This window comes from Silurus aristotelis, assembly GCF_946808225.1.
Source record: "Silurus aristotelis genome assembly, chromosome: 25".
Classification (NCBI taxonomy): Eukaryota; Metazoa; Chordata; class Actinopteri; order Siluriformes; family Siluridae; genus Silurus; species Silurus aristotelis.
Genome location: NC_139598.1, coordinates 3,651,700 through 3,672,599, shown reverse-complemented (window position 1 = coordinate 3,672,599; position 20,900 = coordinate 3,651,700). Strand labels below are relative to the sequence as shown.

At 44.0% G+C, this 20,900-nt stretch overlaps 1 protein-coding gene across 4 annotated transcripts; it reads right to left on the bottom strand.

The window, feature by feature from the left end:
- Positions 1-204: 204 nt before the first annotated feature.
- csrnp1b (cysteine-serine-rich nuclear protein 1b) lies at positions 205-12,577 on the bottom strand. Of its 4 annotated transcripts, none has more exons than XR_014531612.1 (6): positions 12,399-12,532; positions 7,022-7,222; positions 4,998-5,257; positions 4,620-4,916; positions 1,558-3,623; positions 205-1,517 (listed from the first exon to the last, which is right to left on the bottom strand). XR_014531612.1 is itself a non-coding variant. In XM_083530175.1 (5 exons), the coding sequence occupies exons 2-5, from the start codon at positions 7,203-7,205 to the stop codon at positions 2,646-2,648; spliced, it is 1,719 nt and encodes a 572-aa protein (XP_083386301.1). In that variant the 5' UTR covers positions 7,206-7,222; positions 12,399-12,577; the 3' UTR covers positions 205-2,645. The 4 variants fall into 4 exon arrangements, 2 of the variants coding, with proteins under 2 accessions (XP_083386301.1, XP_083386300.1); XR_014531613.1 differs by having other exon boundaries at positions 1,561-3,623; XM_083530175.1 differs by having other exon boundaries at positions 205-3,623; positions 12,399-12,577.
- Positions 12,578-20,900: the final 8,323 nt, after the last annotated feature.

Here is a 20,900-nt window from a genome sequence, read left to right as displayed (position 1 = left end):
ACTCTTATGGGATAAGTACATTATATGGACAAAAGTTTGTGAACCCCTGGCCACAAGATTGGGGTTTTTTTGTACATTTAATGCTACCTTTTTCCACAGACATCATATACAATTGTGTGCCTTCAACTTTGTGCATGTGGTGTTTGTGTGTGTGTGTGTGTTTTGTGCTGGAAAGTAGTAGGAAGAAACTCAGACAAAGATGAATGTAAGAAAAAAGCTGAATTTTTATTTTGAAATGACAAACTACTGTCAAACGACGACTGAAACGAACAGCTTTTACCTGTTGAGCGTGAAAATATTATAATAAAAAAAAAAAAAGCAGCTCAGTTCGCTCTGTAGTACCATTGAAGCTGAAAAATATGTACAACATAAATGACAATGAAATTAAGAAACACTTTTGAAAGTATTGATCGAAACATACAATAATTATGCCTAATAAATACCCATCATTTTCCATTTCTTCATTAGGAGTGATGCATCTTTACAAGGAAATAAGGCGTACTCGAGAAAAAGCAGTGCTCTCTGAAGATCCGAGATGAACGTTGTGTTTCAACAACAGCACATGAAGGCAAAAAAAGCAACTACGTTTCTGATTGTGCAGGTTTGTTTCGGTTCTTTTTAGTTTTTCATTCGCAAATCATATACCGACTGTGGATAAATCTCACATGCGATAGCTTTAGTACGTCGACACAGGCTGTAGAAAAGAAGTGTGGGAGATGGAGTATGTACATCATGTCTACAGGTTCCTCCGTCGAGGACGTTACCAGCAGTACCACCTTCATTTTACGTTCACGGGCATTTTTTACTCTGCTCTTTTTCTTGCATATGATGATACTTTTTTTGTTTTGTTTTGCATAATATATGCAGAATTTATCCAAACGATTTTTCTGAATTAATCATTTACATCCACGTTTTTTTTTTTTTTTTTTTAACGCGGTTAATCATTTCTGCCGGAAACATTCTCGGACAATGGAATTGAGCTTAAAATCAGGCTCGGTTCAAATGAAAAAGAAAAAAAAATTATAATAATAATAATAAGCATCACAAAAGAAATTATCTTTCACTTCTGGCCAGAATAAAGTTTAGAATTATATGTGTAGCTATATTAATATATTACAAACGTTTCCATATTTGATGAAAATTGGCTTTTTTTTTTTTCCTTTTAATAAAATAGTTTGTCAATGATAGAGATTAGAATTCTTTCAAATCTACATCGATTATAAAATTTTAGTGTAATTCTCTATATCATAGGCAACATCATGGGCAATAATGCAATTCTGATCTTAGGAAATAGGTAGGTTTTGTGTCTTTTTGTTTTTGAACACACTTTTTACAACAGACCAGCAACGATGGCTCCTTAGATTTACAGGCACATGGAGTAAACTTTCAAACACCGCTCTTTTATTATTGCGCCACTATTAAATAAATTAGTATACTACTGAAATGAACCGTGAAATAATTTAACTAAAATTTGCTCCATACTATTGGAGGGTCGTGGAAAAAAAAAACAGCGCCCCCTATTAAAAAAAAAAAAAAAAAAAAAAAAAAAAATGCAACCACAAAAAAAAAAAAAAAAAAAAAAAGCTGCATGTTTCACGTTTCCGGAGCTCAGAGTGGCTCAGATATTCAGTTGTTGTTCGGAGATAAATAAATAAACTCAAATCCTAAGGAATAAATAGAGTAAGAAGTAGTAATGGTAAATAGATATCACAGTTATGCAATGATTCTCCACAAGGAGTATGAAATTTCTGTGTTTTTGCGTTTCTGAAACTGAAATATTCGTGACGTGTTAAAAAAAAATAAAATAACACAAAACACTAAATTTGTGCTTTCGACGTCCGAACGTCCCGGGACGAGGAAAAAAAAAAAAAAAAAAAAAAAAAAAAAAACTCTGTGGCGCCTTTTTAGCGAATGCGAAAGGAGTCGAACCCGACACGCCAGCCCCCCCACGTCCGCCCCCAATTTGAGTTTTCCGTTCGAGATTTTCACAGGTAAAGTGCTAAATCGAGGAGCCTTTGGGGTGATGCGTGTACCGTTATAGATCCCAAACGAGCCGTTTTGTGGAACAAAAGGAGTCTTCCTCTAGCTTTGTGATTACGTACAGACCGTACAAACGTAGACGGAAAAAAATATATAAACCCGAAAAAGGGGGTTTTTCGAATGCTGTTTTTCGAGTTCTGGTGGAAATTCTCAGAAGAGCCAAATAGGGTCCATCACAGCCATGTATGGTCACGATACATTGCTTCCGAAAGCTAGAAAAAGTCCCTGAGGTGCATAATCAGCAATTTTTTTTTTCTTTTTTTAAAGACTCCCATCTGTGCCCTGTGTAAAGTTCATATAAATAATCTTATCAATAGTAAATATTAGTAACACCAATGTGGGTGACGAATTCAGCTCAACCTTCCTGTACAAATATTCTCAAACAGGCAGCCAGAGACTTTAAACCGAAATAGTAGCTGCCATGTTGATAATAATAATAATAATAATAATAATAATAACAATAATAATAGTAAGACTGCTAACATTTTCAAGGCAACTAACGCAAATGTCGATAGCCTTAATAGCCTGCCATAAATTACAAAATTACATTAAAGCTGTATTTATTTACAATTGTGTCATAGTGTTTAACATGAAGTCCTCCCAGTTCAGACTTTCACGTACTCCATCACGGACAACTTCATGGCTTCTTCCAGCATCTGATTGTCTGTGAAAGTAGCAGGTGGTTCTGGTACGGATTCCGACAAACCAATGAGCGACTCCAAGAGCCCGGTGCCTTGGTCGTTGACTTGCGGAAAGCTCGAGTGGGCGGGCAGCTGAAACTGAAAAAAGTTGTCCAAATGCTCATACTCCTTGAGAGAGTTGTACAGCGAGCTGGGCCCTAGACAGGGAAAGCCATCAAAGAACTCCAGGTCAGACTCCGACGAGAGGCTGAGGTCCATGTAGTTATCAATTGTAGGAGACGGCGTGTTGGGAATGGAGCCGCTGTGAAAGAGCGCGTCGTCCTGATTCGCGTTTTCGTCCAGGAGCTCGGACACGCCCGCCGTTGCTCTGTCTATAGAGTCTGCTTGTGGCGTGGAAGGGTTATCGTCGGCGTCCGCGTTTTCCACGCTACTGAAGATGCCGTACCCTACCGAGGACGGCTCGGTCCTTCTCTGCTGCCGGGTGTAGTTGGCGTCTCTGCATTGCAGGGAGCATTCGTCGTTCTCCGTGTCGCTGAAGCTCAGGATTTGCGCAAGTCCGTTCTCGTTCATGTCCAGAGACGACTGCTCGCTCGGAGGTGCGTCAGCTGCTTCCGAGTCCTCGCTCTGACCCGAACAACAAGAAGAGTCAGTCATATCACTGCTACAGCTGTTTTCTCCGGCAGCTGCTAATTCGGAGTTGAAATGAAAGCTCGAGCTGTTCGGCTCGTTCCTGCCCTCTGGTGCTCCGGAGTTCATTTCGGACAGCTCTTCCGAAGTGGCCTCGTTTTCCGAAGCATGCTCCTCCAGACGCTTTTCCAGCTCCAGCTTCATGATGGTGTGAATGTAGTGGGTCTGAACGCGGTTGGGGTTAAACTCGATGCGGCCCTCCGTGTTCCCGCAGCCATCCTTGGTGCAGCCACAAGGAAAGGACGAGTGGTCCATCTGTGAGAGAGGGGGGAAAAAATAAAGAAAATACTTTCAGGGTTTCTGCAGATCAAATGTAAGACTTTTTAAGACCTTTAAGAATGAAATTTAAGACCTGCAGCACAACATCAAAAACACAAATACATCGTTAGCAACTGGCCTTAACCAAGCCTCAAATTCTTTTTTTTTTTTTCTTCAAGCCAAGTATAACTAAACTTGCACTTCGCTATAGATTAAAAAAAAAATGTTTTATTCGCTTTACATCTGTGTTACAATAGAATCCGAGAGAGATTCGTTCCAATAACAGAAAGCATGTTGGTCTGATTTGTATTTGTAATACAGCGAATTATATTTGGACTATCAAAAGAAAAAACAAAAAAAAACCATGAAAAATTATTTTAAACGAGTCTTAGTTAAGACCTAGAACAGCGAATTTATGACTTTTTATAGCCCGGCAGAAACCCTGTTTATAATCACTTCTACACAGTGATAATTACAATCAATTGATTAATTAGTATATAAAAGCAGGATTATAATGTAAAGGTCGATTCTTCGGTTTTGCTTAGGCACTGATGGTCGATTGCCAGAACTATCTGCAAAAATATATACCGATAGTTTTTCCGGGTTGCGTTATACAGTACAAGAGCGGCCTCCAGAGGTGAATCACTGACACCATGTGCTATTTATTTTCGATGTAATTTTTATTTATTTATTGAGTGTTAATTTTTAGTTTAGCTTGAATACATCTATTTTTTTTTTTTATATTTTTTATTGAATACATTTATTTCACTTAGCACATTTTCATGATTCAGCACTTTTTTGTAATAAAAGGTCAATAAAAGTTTTTTTTTAAATCCAGTATCCTTATGAAGAACTATCGGTTGATTAATCGGTTATCGGCAACTATGATCCAACCCAGCTTTCGGTAAAATCGGTCGACCTGTAGTAAGGTGTAGATTTTTGTTGACTGGATTGAGAAACTCTGACCAAAGCTAATGTACATACGGTCCCCACCTGACACTTGATGCCAGCCAAACTGCAGCTGCAGGTTTCAGGCTCACAGAAGCCCTGGCAGTCGCAGCCGCAGTCCTCCCGTGACATGCGCAGCTCATGCAGCTGCCTCTTCTCCTCCTTGTCGATCTTCTTCACACCGGCCGCTTTCAGGATGATATGCCGCCTCTTGGACGGGTAAGGGTGCAGAAACGACCCACTGTCAAGGTTCACGCTGCTGAGATCGATCTCGTCCTCTGGGATATCATCCACGGTTAGTTGTTCTGCTTCTTCGGATTCCTGGGTACCATTTTTCGTCAGCTGTTAGCAAAAGGGAAGTGGAAAGTTAAAAGATGTCCTGTTGCTTATAATTTATGCATTAAGAAAATACTTTTTACACACCTTCTGTTTCAAAGCCTCCAGTTTTTCTTCTTTCATCCTGTTCTTGATCTTTTCGTGCCGCAGGTGGCGCTGTTCCACGGCAAACTCGGCCAACGTGTAGCGGCGCTGCGCGCTGTGCCTCTGCAACATGCCCAGCGTGCATCCGCCTCTGCTAGGGACGCTGGTGAAACCCTGACACCGTGGGAAGAAGAAGACCGTCACCTGATCAAACTGCACATTGCCTCGCCGTGGTCTTTTGGACTTTTTGAGAATGGAGGTGGCTACAGGAAAGAAGAAAAAAAGAGGTTTTTAAGAGGTTGGCTGCAAAAAAAGAACAAAGGGAAAATTTTAAACAACACGATGATGCCAAAGTGCTTTTCTTAGGAACCCCTCAGGAAGATTGACGGGTCTAATGGGACGACTTGGATTGGGTTGAAACATCAGGATTGCACTATCGATCATCTGCCACAAGATGGCAGACAATGCAAACACTACAACAGATGTAATACACTGCATACATCCGAAATGGAAATCGTTTAATTTTTTGAAAATATTATCAGGGAATTGAAGATATGAACATATATTAATACCAAGCCCTCCTCTGGTTGGATGCATTGCTTGTTCTTATCGGCAACTCAGGAATTTCCCTTTGGCAGTGACCGGTGGAAGGGAAACGAAGCTGTCAGTCGCATTATGCAGCAAATAAACGTGTTGGAAATTCGAGGCTTTCTGCGCCAAGGAGGACCGTCAGAGCAACACTTCTCACCAGATGGAGCAGAGACTGGAGCTGCACAGCCATTCCACACACACACACACACACACACACACACACACACACACACACACACACACACACACACACACACACACACACACACACACACACACACACACACACACACACACACACACAGCTGTCTGAAGCCTACTCAGTTGTTAGTTCAGAGTATCACTAGCCAAATGTTCCTCTTGCGGTAAAGGCACTGGAATGAGACTTATTCAAAAGACGGTTTCTGACTAAACCGCAGATAAAAACAAACGTGGGAACTTGACTTTACAAATTTTCTCTGCATCTCTGATTCTGACACGCCCCCCTTTCTTCTCAAGAGGATGCAACAATTATCTTGCATAGAAGTGTGTAGCAGGGATCAACATTATATTTTCCACAGATGGTCTCCATTAAAACACGCAGCCTGCTGGGAATCCTGCTATGTACATACGCCTGGGCGATCGGATAAATGTGTTTGCGTATTTGGGGGGGGAAAAATCCGACCTCCGAAGTCTAAAAACGGTTCACACCAGACTTCGTGCATTCGTGATTGTGCACAAGTGAAAGGTGCATTGTGGAGGGTTTGTTTCTGTTGGGGGCTTCACTTGATCTAGAGCAGTTTCTAGAGCTGAATCAACGCATGTTCATTTCTCCACCTTCCTCAGCTCCCCTTTAGCACCTGCACTGAGGGTATGGCAGGTACACACACACACACACACACACACACACACACACACACACACACACACACACACACACACACACACACACACACACACACACACACACACACACACACACCGTCTCTCTTGGCATCTTGCCCACTCACTGGCACTTTGCCCTACCATCCTGGGAATCTCACAACTGTTTACCCTGCTTCCTTCACCTCAGTGCTCGTGCAATCTCCATCACCGCGGCAGAGGAACATGCAGCATGCACGGTGGTGCACATTCCTTAAACAAATTTTTTTTGTTGCTCAGAAAGGTGACCTTGTCAACGTGCAGCGGCTTCTCCTGGCTAAAAAAAGGGAAAGCTGTTCCTAAATATGTTCCCAGAGGACCCTCACTACTGCACTGGGTTTTTTTTTTTAAAGCAGAGAGATTATGGTGGAAGCATAAGTGGAAGCTCAGTGGTTGAGATGTTGGACTTCAAATCCTACCACCACCTTCTGGGCCCCTGAGCAAATCCCTAAATCAACTGCTCACTTGTATGAATGAGATAAATGGTACCCGGGATACCGAATGGTGTAAAGGAATAAACAGGAAGTCACACTCACTGCTGAGCAACGTTGCCGGCGAGCTCGGGTTACTGGGCGTCGAGTCCAGGGTGTCCGAGTAGCAGCTCTCGCCATCCGAATCCCAGCCGGAGTAGGCAGACGAGGAGAGAGACGAGGGAGAGGACGAAGAGTAGCACGGGTCCTCCTCCACCTCCTCGAACTTCCTCTTGAGAAGCCCACTCATGGCTCTAAAGTGCTGATCTGCAGGACATAAAGATTTATTACCCTCACGATTAACATTAAACATAAGGCTGCACTGTTTCCTCAATAACGAAGAGTTCTCTCCTCCGTCTTCCTGTTGGATTTCGCACATCGTCTCGCGTCCTTTGGTTCCAATACGCGAACTGCTTGGCCTTTTCCATAACCAGCTGACTGAACTATAAACCCTGAGCCGTGAGGAGTCCAGGAAGCGATCAATCAAGTCCTTTTGGCACGAGTCAACAATTATCAGAGCTGTCACCCGCTTTCCAAAATTCAATCAGTCGAGCAAACACATTGATCAGCAGAACACAGAAGTCCACGGATTTCACGCAGGCGCACACACAAGCAAGTAGGCATGTTTATTATGTAGCCCTCGAATGTCCTTCTTTCCCACTGCTCCCGCGGAGAGACTGCATGTGCCGTGATGAAGACAATCAATTCTTTGCATAGAAGAGAAAAAGCTGGTCTATGCCTCCGGCGTTTAAGTAGGAGGAATGCAGCGACTCACGCGCTTTTTCTGCCCCTGGTGCCCCTCGCCTCGTACAGCGATTCTGCCCTGAAGATATTCCTTGTCAGTTAATGCACCTCCTCAAGCCCTACTGTGGGTTGTTACTCTCTGCTTGAGGGAGACAGGAAAGTACAAATATACCTTTGGGCAAGGTTTTATTTTAAATTTTTTTTTACTTCTCTCGAGCAGAAAGTTACAACAAGTTCAGTTCCCACCAACAGGCCCACTTCTGAGAAGTGACAGTCAGATGATACAAGTCTAGAGCACTGTCTGGGTCGTTATACAAGTCTGGAAAAAATCTGAATAATACTTAATCATCACTTCCAACCAGATCGTCGCTAAAGGCAAGTTTATTGTTCACTTAATGTCTTGTCCAAGTTCTGGGAGTGTTTGAATGTATAGTCCACGGCATGCAAATGAATGAAAACCCAGGATCTTGGACGGGTCTTTGCATTTCAGAAAACAGCCACGGCTTTAATTACACCCTGGACTGAAAGTGCTGACATTGCACAAGTGTGGGACATCGAGGGCACGCACACTCCGGCGTAAAACGGCGTCTGGCGCCAAAATACAGCACGCAATACTAAAATCAGGTGTGCCCGTGTCTCTCCATAGGGGAACCTTCCGATGCAAATGGCGACTCGTTCCCTGTTACGCAAGGATGTGCTGGGTAAACAGTAACGTCTACAGCGAGTCCATCGAGGCGGTGACGTTTGCCCTACTGTGTGAGCGGTTGCACAATAAGGGCATAAGCGTTCTAATGAAGCTGGTTTGTCCTGGCGATCGAGACTTATCACTGACTGGGTCTAAAAAAAAAAAAAAATTACGATTTGCATGCGAAACACAGCCAAGTATATCCGAGCCCTAGAGTAACCCTGACATGTCTCATCTTGCAGCAGGACAAGTAATACTTTGTCTCAGCAAGCCCATGAGCCTGCATCCAAGCGTCTGCACTGAAACCCCTTCGAGCTCGCATATAGAAAGAGAACAATAAGCAAACTGTTTTGCGCTTGCAGGGGGGGAAAAAAAAAAAAAAAAAAGCATTAGAACCCATTATGGTTTTCTAATTGTCCGTATTTAGTAAGTGTTGGAGCACCTGGACACAGCATCTGTTGCTTATCTAGCCCCTGTGAACATACCTCAGATACACATAGCTGCAAGGACACACAAGATCACCTTACACCTTCCTGAAATCTCCTGTGCGTCTGGCAGAAAACAAAGCCTTGAAAAAGGCCCCATGAGGCACAGCAGAGAAGCTTTAATTAAGAGCTGCGGACAGAAGGATCAGGACAGGAGGGGGGTGGGGTGGGGTGGGGGGGTTTACAGAGATAGTAAAAGAGAAAGAAAGCTCTGGACCCCGGTGTCAGAAGTGGGTCATCATTGTCTCGACTGCTGCCTACCTGACAGCCTGATTTGTTAATCTTGTTTAACAGGCAGAAACAATGAAGACGAGAGCGTTCCGGTCGAGGGGGGAGCGTGTGTATGCGCACATACCCCGAAGGCATGCACAATCCTTGGAAATCATCCAGATTGACATTTGAGCAGAAGTCAATCTTCTCCTCTGCCAAACGCTTATCCTTTAAAAACAGATATGATGCTTTATAAAGGACCGACGGACTGACACCGGGCTCCCCACCAGCAGAGGTGAACAGCATCCATAAAGAGTCGTGAACCATCAATCTGCCCATCCAAAGGGATGAGATCGGCCGGGCGAGATGGAGTGGACCGTGCATCCTTTTCTGCCGGACTATTCATTACGCGGCGGCGTCGTAGCATTAACTGGGCGGTTAGGGTGAGAACGGCAGTGCCCCCACAAGGAATTCCCCACGCCGTTCTCTCGCATATACAGAGAAACCAGATCTACTACCATATTCAGCACTGAGTGCTAATAACATTTTTCTGATATGGTCCACGGTTCCATGAGTGGAACCTTATTCGTTTTTTTTTTTAATCGTCTGTAGTTCATAATACTAGTTTCTATAAAGTAAAGGGTTTGAAAGTGACATTCTCACCTGCTGCCAGAGTTCAGAACTGAGCAGCGGAACAACACGTCTCTCGATTGCCTCACACGCTTCCACACACCAGGTGCTGGAGAATTGACTTTGCCCCGCCAGGTTGCAGTGCAGCACATCCACGAAAGATAACGCGACACGGCGCTGCACACGTGCCAACAAAACATGCGCAACACTGCAAACACCTGCACTTGTAGTTCAGCGAGGATCTTGGGGCATGTTGATGCACCGCAAACAACGCCGATATTGACATACTTAGTCACAGGTGTGAAAGTTAGTGGAAATGCAGCCCACGAAACACATGCAGCCACTGGTTTTTTTTGCATCTTGACCCAAAAGGGGAAGCACTCCACCTGCTGGCCCGTGCCGTCGGAGGAGTGCTTTCAGTCAGGCAGAACACCGAACGCTCAGCTGTGCCAGAGACATTCTGTTCCTGTGGTACAACCCATACACAGTACACACAGCCATTCCAAATAGTAGCCTGTACACTCATGTGAGAAGGAGGGACATGGAGGGGAAGGAGGACGTTAAACAAATAAATAAAGTGATGGCTCCAGCCACAGGAATTCTTTTCTGGCAGGGTGATGCATTTTACAGAGCATTGCGCTGCTATCGAACCCAGATGTACCGGCGATCTCACTACAGAGAGCGAGAGAGAGAGAGACTACGCCTAGGACAAAAATCCGTCCTCGTGATGATAACCTGCGATCGACCTCACGAGGCTCTGAAACATTCCTCAGACGCATGGTCACAGAAGTCCGCGCAGACGTTTTTAACTTTTCCCCGCTCACGTCAATTAGGGGCCCAATTAAGAAACATGACATGCACCACGTCAGGAATGCTGAGAACAGGGCTACCGAAGACCCCGGCTCAATTAACCGGAGCTAATTAAGAGTTCGCCACCTTCTTACGAGTCGTTGCAAGTACGAAATTTTACACACCCGGATAAAACGAACCGTTCGATGCAGGAGAGCGCAAGGAGAATCGGATTCTACCTGGGGAGCATTAAACCGCCTAATCTTGATTGCTCACAGAACAATTTGCATTGATATCTGAAATGCAAAGCTCGGAAAAAGTGCAGGGACGGTTATGATCCCCGGTTATGATCCCCGGACTCGTTCGCTTTAAATAGGCTAATAAAGGACAAGCAGCGTCTTTCCAGCGTACTCCTAAAAACCTCCCAGGGAAGGAGTGGGTCAGTTTGGGGAAAGGAAGGAAGGGAGAGAGGGAGGGAGGGAGAGGACTCATGGGTCAACTGCAGTCTGGGACACTTTCTATCCAGTACATCACAAACCAGGACTTGAAACTGACAAAACAGATGGGACCCCTGGGTTACAACCACTTTGGAGACAAGAGTCTTCCCAACCCCCCTCTGTCTCTGTCTCGGGAGAAGTGTGGGAGAACAACTTGTCTAAGGAAGTACATCGATTTGTACAGCGGCTCTCACCGAGAGACAAAAGCGGAGCGCTCCAGGTTCTCGCAAGACTACGATCGCACGTAGAAACACGAGAAGAACCAGAAGTGCTCTCTCCGATCCCTGTAGATCACCGAGCAAACATATCCATTAGATCTCCTGATTACACAGATCCTATTTTTGCATCCTGATTTTTTCTTTTTTCTTTCAAAAGCAGGAAAATGAAACAATATGCATTCTGGGTGAAAGAAAAATGATTTCGCTCCAGGCACAGAAGCTAAACAAAAGACTTACTTCTCATCAGTGGAAACATGATTCCCTCAAACAGCCCGAGTGAGGTCGCGCTAGAGACCGGCAGCATCACAGCATTTCACCAGGAGTTCAACAGGAATTCACAACCCGCACAATGGAACAAGTAACCAACCAAATTAACCCCCATCATATCAAACACGGCTTTTGAGCACATTTCCTTTGCTACATTTCACCCTCGTTTACAGAATCATTACATTTATTAATTTTTTTCCTCCCGCTTCATTATTAAAAGCCATTTCTGCAGATCAATCCAACGTGAATCCACTGAAAAGGAATCACGCCGCAGCGTCTTATTTCCAACACGCCGCCCCTCTGCCCCTCCAACACCAGCAGAGTTCCTCTGGTTTAACGCTAATGACAATTAACACCAAGTCGTTATCAAAAACCGCACCTGGAGAACATCTAGAAGCGCGCGAGCAACTGATCTTCCTCCTCAAAACGTTCAAAAGTCAATCTATTCGACTCGAATGGAAACTCCGGCGGCGCGTCGAAACATCTGCCGTGGCTTCCTTTAAAATATTATGACATCACAATGAGCTCGGTGCGTCTTTATGACGACAGCGGCGCCATTCCGATCCGGAGTAATGAATCAATCAATCAATCAATCAATCAATCAATTAAAAAAAAAAAAAAAAAAAAAAAGATCAAAGATTATTTAACAACATGACCGCAGGTTTTCTTTTCTTTTTCCGCCATGAAAGCGATCCAATTCTGTAAACGGAAATTCGAACCCAAATCGATGACCTCAGTAGATGTTTCCCTGACGAGAGGAGGAACATTCAGAAACTATTCAGATCAGAAGCCTGAGATTGGCGAGCAGACCCCCCCTCCCGACAATCCAAGCGCGAGAGCTTTACAATAAGGAGGAGGAAATAATTATAATAATAATAAAAAATAATAAAACCAGACACAATTACACGTTTTGCTTACCGGTTGAGCGATTGAGTATCCGATCACCATTAGTAAAAATCCAAAAAGAAATGCCGGAACAGGGAGAAGTAATCCAGGCGAGAGCGAGCGCACCCAGGCTGGGCTTTTGTGTCTTTCTGCTGTAGCAGCTGAAGCGGTTTTGCCTTGTCTGAGGCGGACCGCTCACTAGCGCAGCCTTTTTCGTCAGTGGAAAACTCCCTCCTGGCGTCTGACGCAGGCGGTGACACACACACACACACACACACACACACGAGAGAGCGAGCGAGCGAGAGAGAGAGACCTGCCCACGCTGCTTCCTGCTTTCCCGGCGAGATGTCCTCACATAACATCACTACTTACAATCATCTAAACCTAATGAGAAGCAACCAAAACACAGGAAGTGCTGTAAAACCCTAAACACTCCCCTCCTAACTAACCGTGTTTAAGATCCTTCGTGGATTTTTAATGCTCACTTTGAGGAGACTCGTTCACTGCCACTGGTGTATCTCCATATCTCAAGCCTTATCTAATGGAGATGTTTTTATATAGAAGCTGTTGTGTGTTTGTGGAAACGTCCAGGCTGTGCTTTCCCGGTTTATGACTCAGCCTCAGAAGAAATCATGAGTCACGAACAAAATGACATCGTCGATCGTACCAAAATATTTAACCAGAGATGAAGCTCCTCAAGATGATCGTCTTGTTTTTGCTCTGAAAAGTGTTTGATTACTGGGAAAGTGGAAAAGCAGTGAAGGAACTAGAACCTTGGCATTCGAGATAAGTGTTAGAGTGGGAATAACATAGAAGTCAAAGCTGATCAGGAGAACATAGAGTGTAAAACTCTGTGTGTGTGTGTGTGTGTGTGTGTGTGTGTGTGTGTGTGTGTGTGTGTGTGTGGGTGGGTGGGTGGGTGGGGGGGTGTTGATTAGACGTTGGACTTTGGATCTAAAGTTTGTGAGCTCAAATCCCTGCCACACCAAGATGCCACTCCTGGGTTCCTGTGCTCCTGAGCTCCTGAGCATAACCCCATATCTGCTCAGATGTATGAATGATCTGAATGTTCGCTCTGGATGAGGGTGTCTACCAGATGCTGTAAGTGTAGTTATAAAATCCAGACTACAGGAGGAAGTGCTACAACTCTAAACACATTTACCTAGACCTTATCATGAACAACTTACAATGATCTCAATTATAATTATATATCTGAATTACAACTGAGTAGGTGGATAAGGGCCTTGCCCAAGGGCCCAGGAATGGCAGCTGGTATTTAACGTTCCGATTAGAAGTCCGACAATTGAGCCACAACTTCCAGTGCATTTGCTAATTCTGACTAGGAATGTGCTTTTTGCTTATTTGTCTCAATACCGATTTCGGACTTCGTAAGTTGACCTCAGCATGAATCCCATCACTTTAAATAAGCAGGTAGATAATACATTTTGAAGGCCACTAAAATATGGCCTGCTTATATTCATGATGTGTATGTAGGTCGTCCTCCTGTTTAGTGTTTAGCATCTAATCTCTAATAGTATCTGTTTGTAGAGATACTCAGCTCCCATTACTTTACATTACTTTCATTTCAGTTAAAATGAGAACTACATGGGTGCGGACTGGAACAAAGCACAAGTGGCGTATTTGACGCATTTAGTGCCATTAACATCTCTTCAGGGCACGAGGGAGAATTCCTCCTTACTGAGCAGAAATGACGCCTCCTGCTTCCTCCTGCCGAGAAACCGCCTCTGCTGCACTGCCAGTGCGCTGGTGATCTGCAGGAAAGTGTAGAATGCACACCCGTAAAGGCTCGGCTAAATCCGAGCAGCACACGCAAGAACACGGTCCGAACGTGAGCAAATTCACCACTGTGAAGCTGCGTAACCACCTTATTCACAAGCCACATCTGTATGACCCCGAATTCCAGCAGTGCAATAAAAAAGGGCCTCTGGAGGAAAAAGAGGCTCCAAGCTTTTGTGTTCTGTGGCGCTGAATGAAGCAGCACTTCCTGCCAATGTCAACACAGGTGTAGAGTTCAGCTGGAGCTTGGGGTGGGGCTTTGGACAAACTACCACTGTGTACACAGCATGCTAATCGCGCATTGCTAATTGAGTGGAGTTAGGTCCTCATGTCCTAGTGAGAACATTATAACACAGTAAACAATCTGCTCACACTCGAGCGCTCATTCCAGCACGAGTCATCGTCTGGATGCTCGAAATGTTATCAGAGAAACCTCTCGCTGTTATTGCATGATTTCATTAAGCGACAATGTTGACGTTTACTCTCTATGACGCCTTCGTATCGTGCCCTTTATTTGTTTCTGTGGTAAAACTGTAGACAGCCCCAGCGTCTGAGCAGGGAGACAGTCCATCTGTCTGTGATTAACTCACTGTCTCCTCTGTGCTTTTAGGAATTATTGATGCTTGTCTGCAGGACCAGACATAGCAATGTGTCACACAGTTCTAAATATCACACACAAACACACACAGTCTCTCCGGTACACACAGTATCCTCTGCTTTAGGGAGTTTATGTACACTATAATCACCAAGGTATTCAGACACCGGACTTTTCCATTCATATGTGGCTCGTAGCACAAAGTTGGAGGTACACAGTTGTCTTTGGATGCGGTAGCATTGAATTTCCCTTCACTTCAACTAGCAGACCCAGACCTGTTCCAGCAATGCACCTGTGAACAAAGCTACGTGGATTGGAATGAAAGATCTTTAGAAACCTTATTGAACACCTTTGGGAGGATTTGGAACGCTGACTAAAACCCAGGCTTCCTCACCTCACCTACATCAGTACCCAACTTTCCTTGTGGCTGAAAAATCTCCACAAACACACTCGGTTTATATTTAGTGAAACATCTTCCTACAATATGGAGGTTATTATAACAGCAAATGTGAAATGGGATCACATACAAAACAAATTATGCTGTTGTCTATAGAGTTTATCTATATGGAGTAAAGCACAGCAAAGCAGATCATGTTTTTATAACAGCAGGTTTCTCACTACTCCAGTGACACTGGAGACTTCTTCCATGGGCATTACCACTTAAAAAATCTGTTGGAATTTGTCCCAGATTAAGTCGTTGGAAGATGCAATTTTTCTATGGAAAAAAACATCAGAACAAGCAATTGAATATTCATGTGCTGTCAGATCTGTTGCAGAAACATCTTGTGACCCAGTCAGAATTGAAAAATATGTTGTGGCAACCTAAAAAATGGCATCTCATTGTAATGCATTAGTTATGGGCGTAAAGGTGAGTTATGCAAAGCTTCAAACCTAGGAAATAGGGCCATGTTTAAACCGACTTATATGAACCTTTAATTATACTGTATGCAAAAAAAACACAAGAAACTTGTCCCTATGCCACAGCCTCCTTTTCTTTCCAATGAGCTTCTGAGTAAAGTTCTAAAGTGTTTGTTAGGTCTTTAACTTCATTCCAGTCGAACAGGTTTGCTTCATTTACATGAATGAATTAAAATGAACTTTTTGTGCTGGTTGCAGCTCTGCCCGTAGGTGATACGCCGACTTTCACTCAGCGCTGCTTTGTACTGACTTCCACGGTTCGGAAGGTTTTGTTCCAAAGTGGTAATATTTACAGAATAGTTTGTGAAGGACAACAACAGCACAGCACCAGGCTCAGTGTGTGTGTGTGTGTGTGTGTGTGTGTGGAAACGGGTTCACCTGGACATTTGCAAAATCTTAACCGATTTGCATTTTAATAGTGAGCAAACATGTTCTTGGTGCACGTCATCTAAAATACTAAGGAGCTCCGAACACACCGTACACATCGGAGCAAATAATTGGCTAATGAGTTGAATCATGGTTGAAAGCCACAACTGGACACACACTGCGTTTCATTTCCGAGCAACTATACAGCTGCAAAAAAAAGAAATAAAAGATCATTATTATCAGTGCACTGATATGATATGCACAAGGAACGTTAGTTCATTTCTTTTCTTTTGAATGCTAGACTTGAGAAAATAACCTTTTTTTTCAACATGCAGAAAGCAGTAGAAAAAAAGGGCAGAAAAGTTCCAGCAAAACTCTGAGACTCACAAATATTTGCCTTCTCTTTCAATAAAGAAGTTCCAGTCGAGGGGGAGGGGGATCCTTTACTTACAGCGACTGAATCGGTCCTGCATATATTAGGCACTCTGTCTTTAAAAGTGTGCCAGAGCCTTTGCTGTGGACGACGCCCCACAACGAGCACAATAATGGCTCTCAATGCTTACCATCTGCAAGGAAGGGGTGGGGGGGTGAAGCCACCGCTGCACGTGTTGTGTACAGCACCTCGCCAGCGTCCGAATTTATTCACGCCAGCCGGCTTCGTAGCCTGTAATAAGCGCCTCTGTAAATGAGTCGCGAAGCGTAGCATTTGGAGGCCTAGCTGAAGCGTTGTGCATCAGCGTAGTGCAGGAACACTGGTATATTGTTAGGCCGTAATGACAGGGTTCAGGAATGACAGGGTTCGGGGCAGTAAAAGGAAAACAATGGTCTGAAGTTTTCCTGAAGCGAACAGCACAGCCGAGAGAGGCTTGATTTGCAGTGTTGGCAGCAGGGAGGAGGGTTAACACATGTGAGGTGGTCACGGTGAAGTTCTGGCAACAGATTGATGGCACCAGCTGTCCCTGAGCGAGAAAACAAAGCCGGACAGCTGGTCACCTGTAACTGCAACTAGTGCTGAGAGTGCAACTCTGGACAGCTATTGAGTGGGAGGGTCAGTTACTGACACATGACACACACACACACACACACATAACACACACACACACGCAGCTTTATGTCTTCTTAGTATCAACAAAGTCTATTAAAAAATCCTTAAATGCTGATAAAAAAAAATCCAGAGCTTTTTTTTTTTCAATGTAAAAGAAAATCCTTGCTTTTGAACCAGCAAATCAAGCAGCTGGATATATTTGATGTATTTCATGTCGAAATAAACAGTAGCGAGATGGAAAAAAACCCTCCTCCAATTTTCCCCCTCAAACTGTCATGCATTTAGTTTCAGTTAAGGAGAAATAGAAAGAAGAGCTCAGTCAGGGTTAACGCACAAGCGGCTCGGAGAACAGTGTCGCCCTCCTCCTCCACTCCTCCTCGTCCTCCTCCTCCTCCAGCCCGCCGTCAACCAATTACAGCACAGCCACTCTGCTCTACTCAGAGACAGAAGAATTCAGCCAATGATATGACATCATCAGATGCCCATTAAAGGAGAGGTTCTCCTTTTTTTTTTTTTTTTTCCTTTGAAGAAGAGCAAAAGAAATGTGAGGCCTTTTTTTTCCCCCCTCCGGAACTCTGTCATCGGGGGTTTAGAAACAAAGCACTATTTGTTTTTCCGTCCTTTAAACTTTTTCCGCCTTGGGCACTATTAAAAGAAATGGAAGCCGTTTATCGAATTTATAAAAGAACAACAACAAAAAAAAATTTATTAAATCAAGACGTGTAACTGATCACGGATAAGACGGTGGATCGGACGTTAGCGCAGCATTTCGGTTCTCTTGATCACTTTATTTTGTTGTTTACCTTTGTGGCATGTCGAGACGCTCAGCGAATCTTATAGACTGTTTCAGCTCCAACAAATGCTCATTATTCGTAGGTTGACCAGAGTGTACATGTGTGTTTTCTCCCCTTTGCAGAGTCTCTGCACATGTCTTTAGCAGCGGGGTGGTGAAGGGGGGTGAAAAAAAAATGACTCGAGTTGCTTTGTTTACTTGGCAACATGGTGAGCCTGTCTGACTAATGCATTCATGAGTCTATCTCTGAGGAATTTTTTCGCTCGACGTTCGCGAGGCTGATTTATAGATTGCCAGGGATTAAGACTGTCATGTTATGAAAGGCTCACAGAGAGTTTGAGGTATGACTTCATATGGTGAAAAGGAATCAAAAGGATACTTCTTGGGGAAAAGAAGTCAGAGGTGTTCTTATTTTACGATTTGAATAAAAGCAGGGTAATGACCAGTGGCAAGAGGACGACCATACGTCCTACACTTTTTACCGTCGTCTACACCTCTATATCTTAATGGTGTCCCTAATCTTCATACGATATACTTAATACTCAACCTCTCTCTCTCTCTCTCTTTCTCTCTCGGCTATTAGCTCAGAGCTCGACATTTTCTATGGCATTCCTACAAACTCTATATGCTGCGAATTTTTTCTTCAGCTTTTCAAATAGGATTCATAAAAGGTCTATAATAGTGATCCTGTATCAGTCTAGCATTAGTGTACAGCAGACCAAATGGAAGCACACACCTCTATATTCTCACTTGTAGCTTGTAATTATGTAGTTACACCCGGTATGTGTGTGTGTGTGTGTGTGTGTGTAGTGTTTTTTTTTTTTTCATGTTCCCTGAGAGCTCATCTTGGCAGGAAAAGTCACAAGTCTGCCGAGTGTACATCAGTTCATCTGTGCGCGACTGCACCACTTCCTCTCGGCAGTGTTTACATGCTGTACACGTGTTCGCCGAGTCTCCTCCTCGCCTTTTTGTGTAGCTCAGAGAAGCCGTTTAACACGTGATAACAACTGCACGCGCACCTGCGAGACGAGCAATACGTGAGCTCTCGGACCGACGAAGCCACGGGACAAGGCCACGAACCGGCACATAAACTCTTAGACATGTTGTTTCAGACTGATCACAGAAAGTAGAAAATATTTAATCTATTCACTATTAAGTCAAATCCGCAGTTTGCTGCCTGGACAAAAAAAAAAAACAGTTTGCATAATTTCACCCTTAAGGAGGGAACTAGTCAAATGCCTGAATACTGACAAAAATAAGTGCCAAATTCCTATTATTCTATTGCCATTTTTTAAAGTGCAGAACAAAAATGTCCAGGGGGGTGGAGACAGACTTGGTTTAGCTCCTCCCACCTGGGTGGAGTCAAACCAAGTCTAGGTTGTGGAATGTGTTTCATGGGGGATAACTATGTTTCATGTGTTTGATGTTCAGCATTGTGTACCTCAGAATTAAGGGCTAGGTGTTAGGGTGAGGGTTTGAGCTTAGACGGAGAAAGTTGGATCTAGCTCCGCCCCCTGGATGTTTTCAGTTCTTAAGTTATTGCATTGCACATTAAACAGCATTTACCATATTCCTGTTATCTGTCCCTGTTTTAAAACCCTGTGAATGAAGTTTACAGGAGCGTTAGAGAGGCATACATGAGTATTTCACTTTCTTATGAATTTCAGTGTCCCTACTCTGTTTTTTTCCAGCTAAATTTCCTGATCACTTTCCAGCGAAGCAGCGCTCGAAAATTTACACTCGTCACAGTCTCCGAGAAAGGGAAACTGAACACAGTTTCCCGTCAAACCAAAGCCACTTCCTGGTTTCATGGTTGACATTCTTGCAAAGGCTGCCTATTACCTTAAATAGACACTTATATTACCAGCAATGTCTATGATCGTTAATAATAGCCGTGTCCCTCCTGACCCTCTGGTAATGTTACTTGTATGCTACTTTTAATAATAATAATAATAATGGAATAGCCAGAATAGAATAGCCTTTATTTGTCACATATACATTACAGCACAGTGAAATGTTTTCTTCGCATATCCCAGCTTGCTTGGAAGCTGGGGTCAGAGCGCAGGGTCAGCCATGATACAGCGCCCCTGAAGCACACAGAGGGTTAAGGGCCTTGCTCAAGGGCCCAAGAGTGGCAGCTTGGCAATACCGGGGCTTGAACCCCCGACCTTCCGATCAGTAATCCAGCGCCTTAACCACTGGAGCCACCACTCCCCCAGGGAGTTATTTAGGGTTCTTTTGTCTCAAATGTAAAATTTGGGGCTTGCTACTGTTTCACAATATTGACTGAGACAATTGTTTAGCAGCGTCTGTGCCAGCAATGCTGTGACACAAATGCTTGTGTCTTGTTTAACGCTGTTTTGAAAGAAACGATCCCTAGAGAAATCGGACTTGAAACCACACGGTGTAAGATATTGCAGATAAAAGAAAGAAACTAACAGCTGTACACATGCTCAGACCTTTACAGTAGTACAAGGCTATCTGGAAAAAATAAATAAAATCAACAGCTGAATGAAACAGCATTGTGAGGAACTGTGCTCAGTTCAGACTACCAGGTGATAACCTGCTGCTTTATTGCATTGAAACATTGTGAGTGCTGAACCAAAGGGTATGGATACTGTGTGTGTGTGTGTGTGTGTGTGTGTGTGTGTGTGTGTGTGTGTGTGTGTGTGTGTGTGTGTGTGTGAGACAGAGAGAAGGGTTAGGAAAAAGGAACCCAATGCTCAGCATGCTGCTGTTTCCAAGGCTACAAAGATGCAGGCCAACTGCAGGTGCCGAGCAACAACAGTGTTTCCCAATTACAGCCCCTGAGAGAGGGCAGATAATGAAATCTGCCCCCGGGCAGCCCTGGGTTAACTAAATGGATCCACAGTCATTTAGAGTTAACAAAAGGCCTGCTGGGGAGGCGTCCAAAGAGCCCGCAAAAGAGGTGCTTGCCACACATGGACCCCCACGCCTGGTCATTCACACTGGCATGAGTAAAGACACACTCCAGCGCAGGACACAGGAGAGACGCTCCCA

Coding starts and splice junctions, on each gene's coding strand:
- csrnp1b (XM_083530175.1), bottom strand. CDS start 7,205: ATGAGTGGGCTTCTCAAGAGGAAGTTCGAGGAGGTGGAGGAGGACCCG. Junction 4,917..4,997: donor TGGAGGCTTTGAAACAGAAG/GTGTGTAAAAAG, acceptor TTTTGCTAACAG/CTGACGAAAAATGGTACCCA. Junction 3,624..4,619: donor TGGCTGGCATCAAGTGTCAG/GTGGGGACCGTA, acceptor CCTCTCTCACAG/ATGGACCACTCGTCCTTTCC.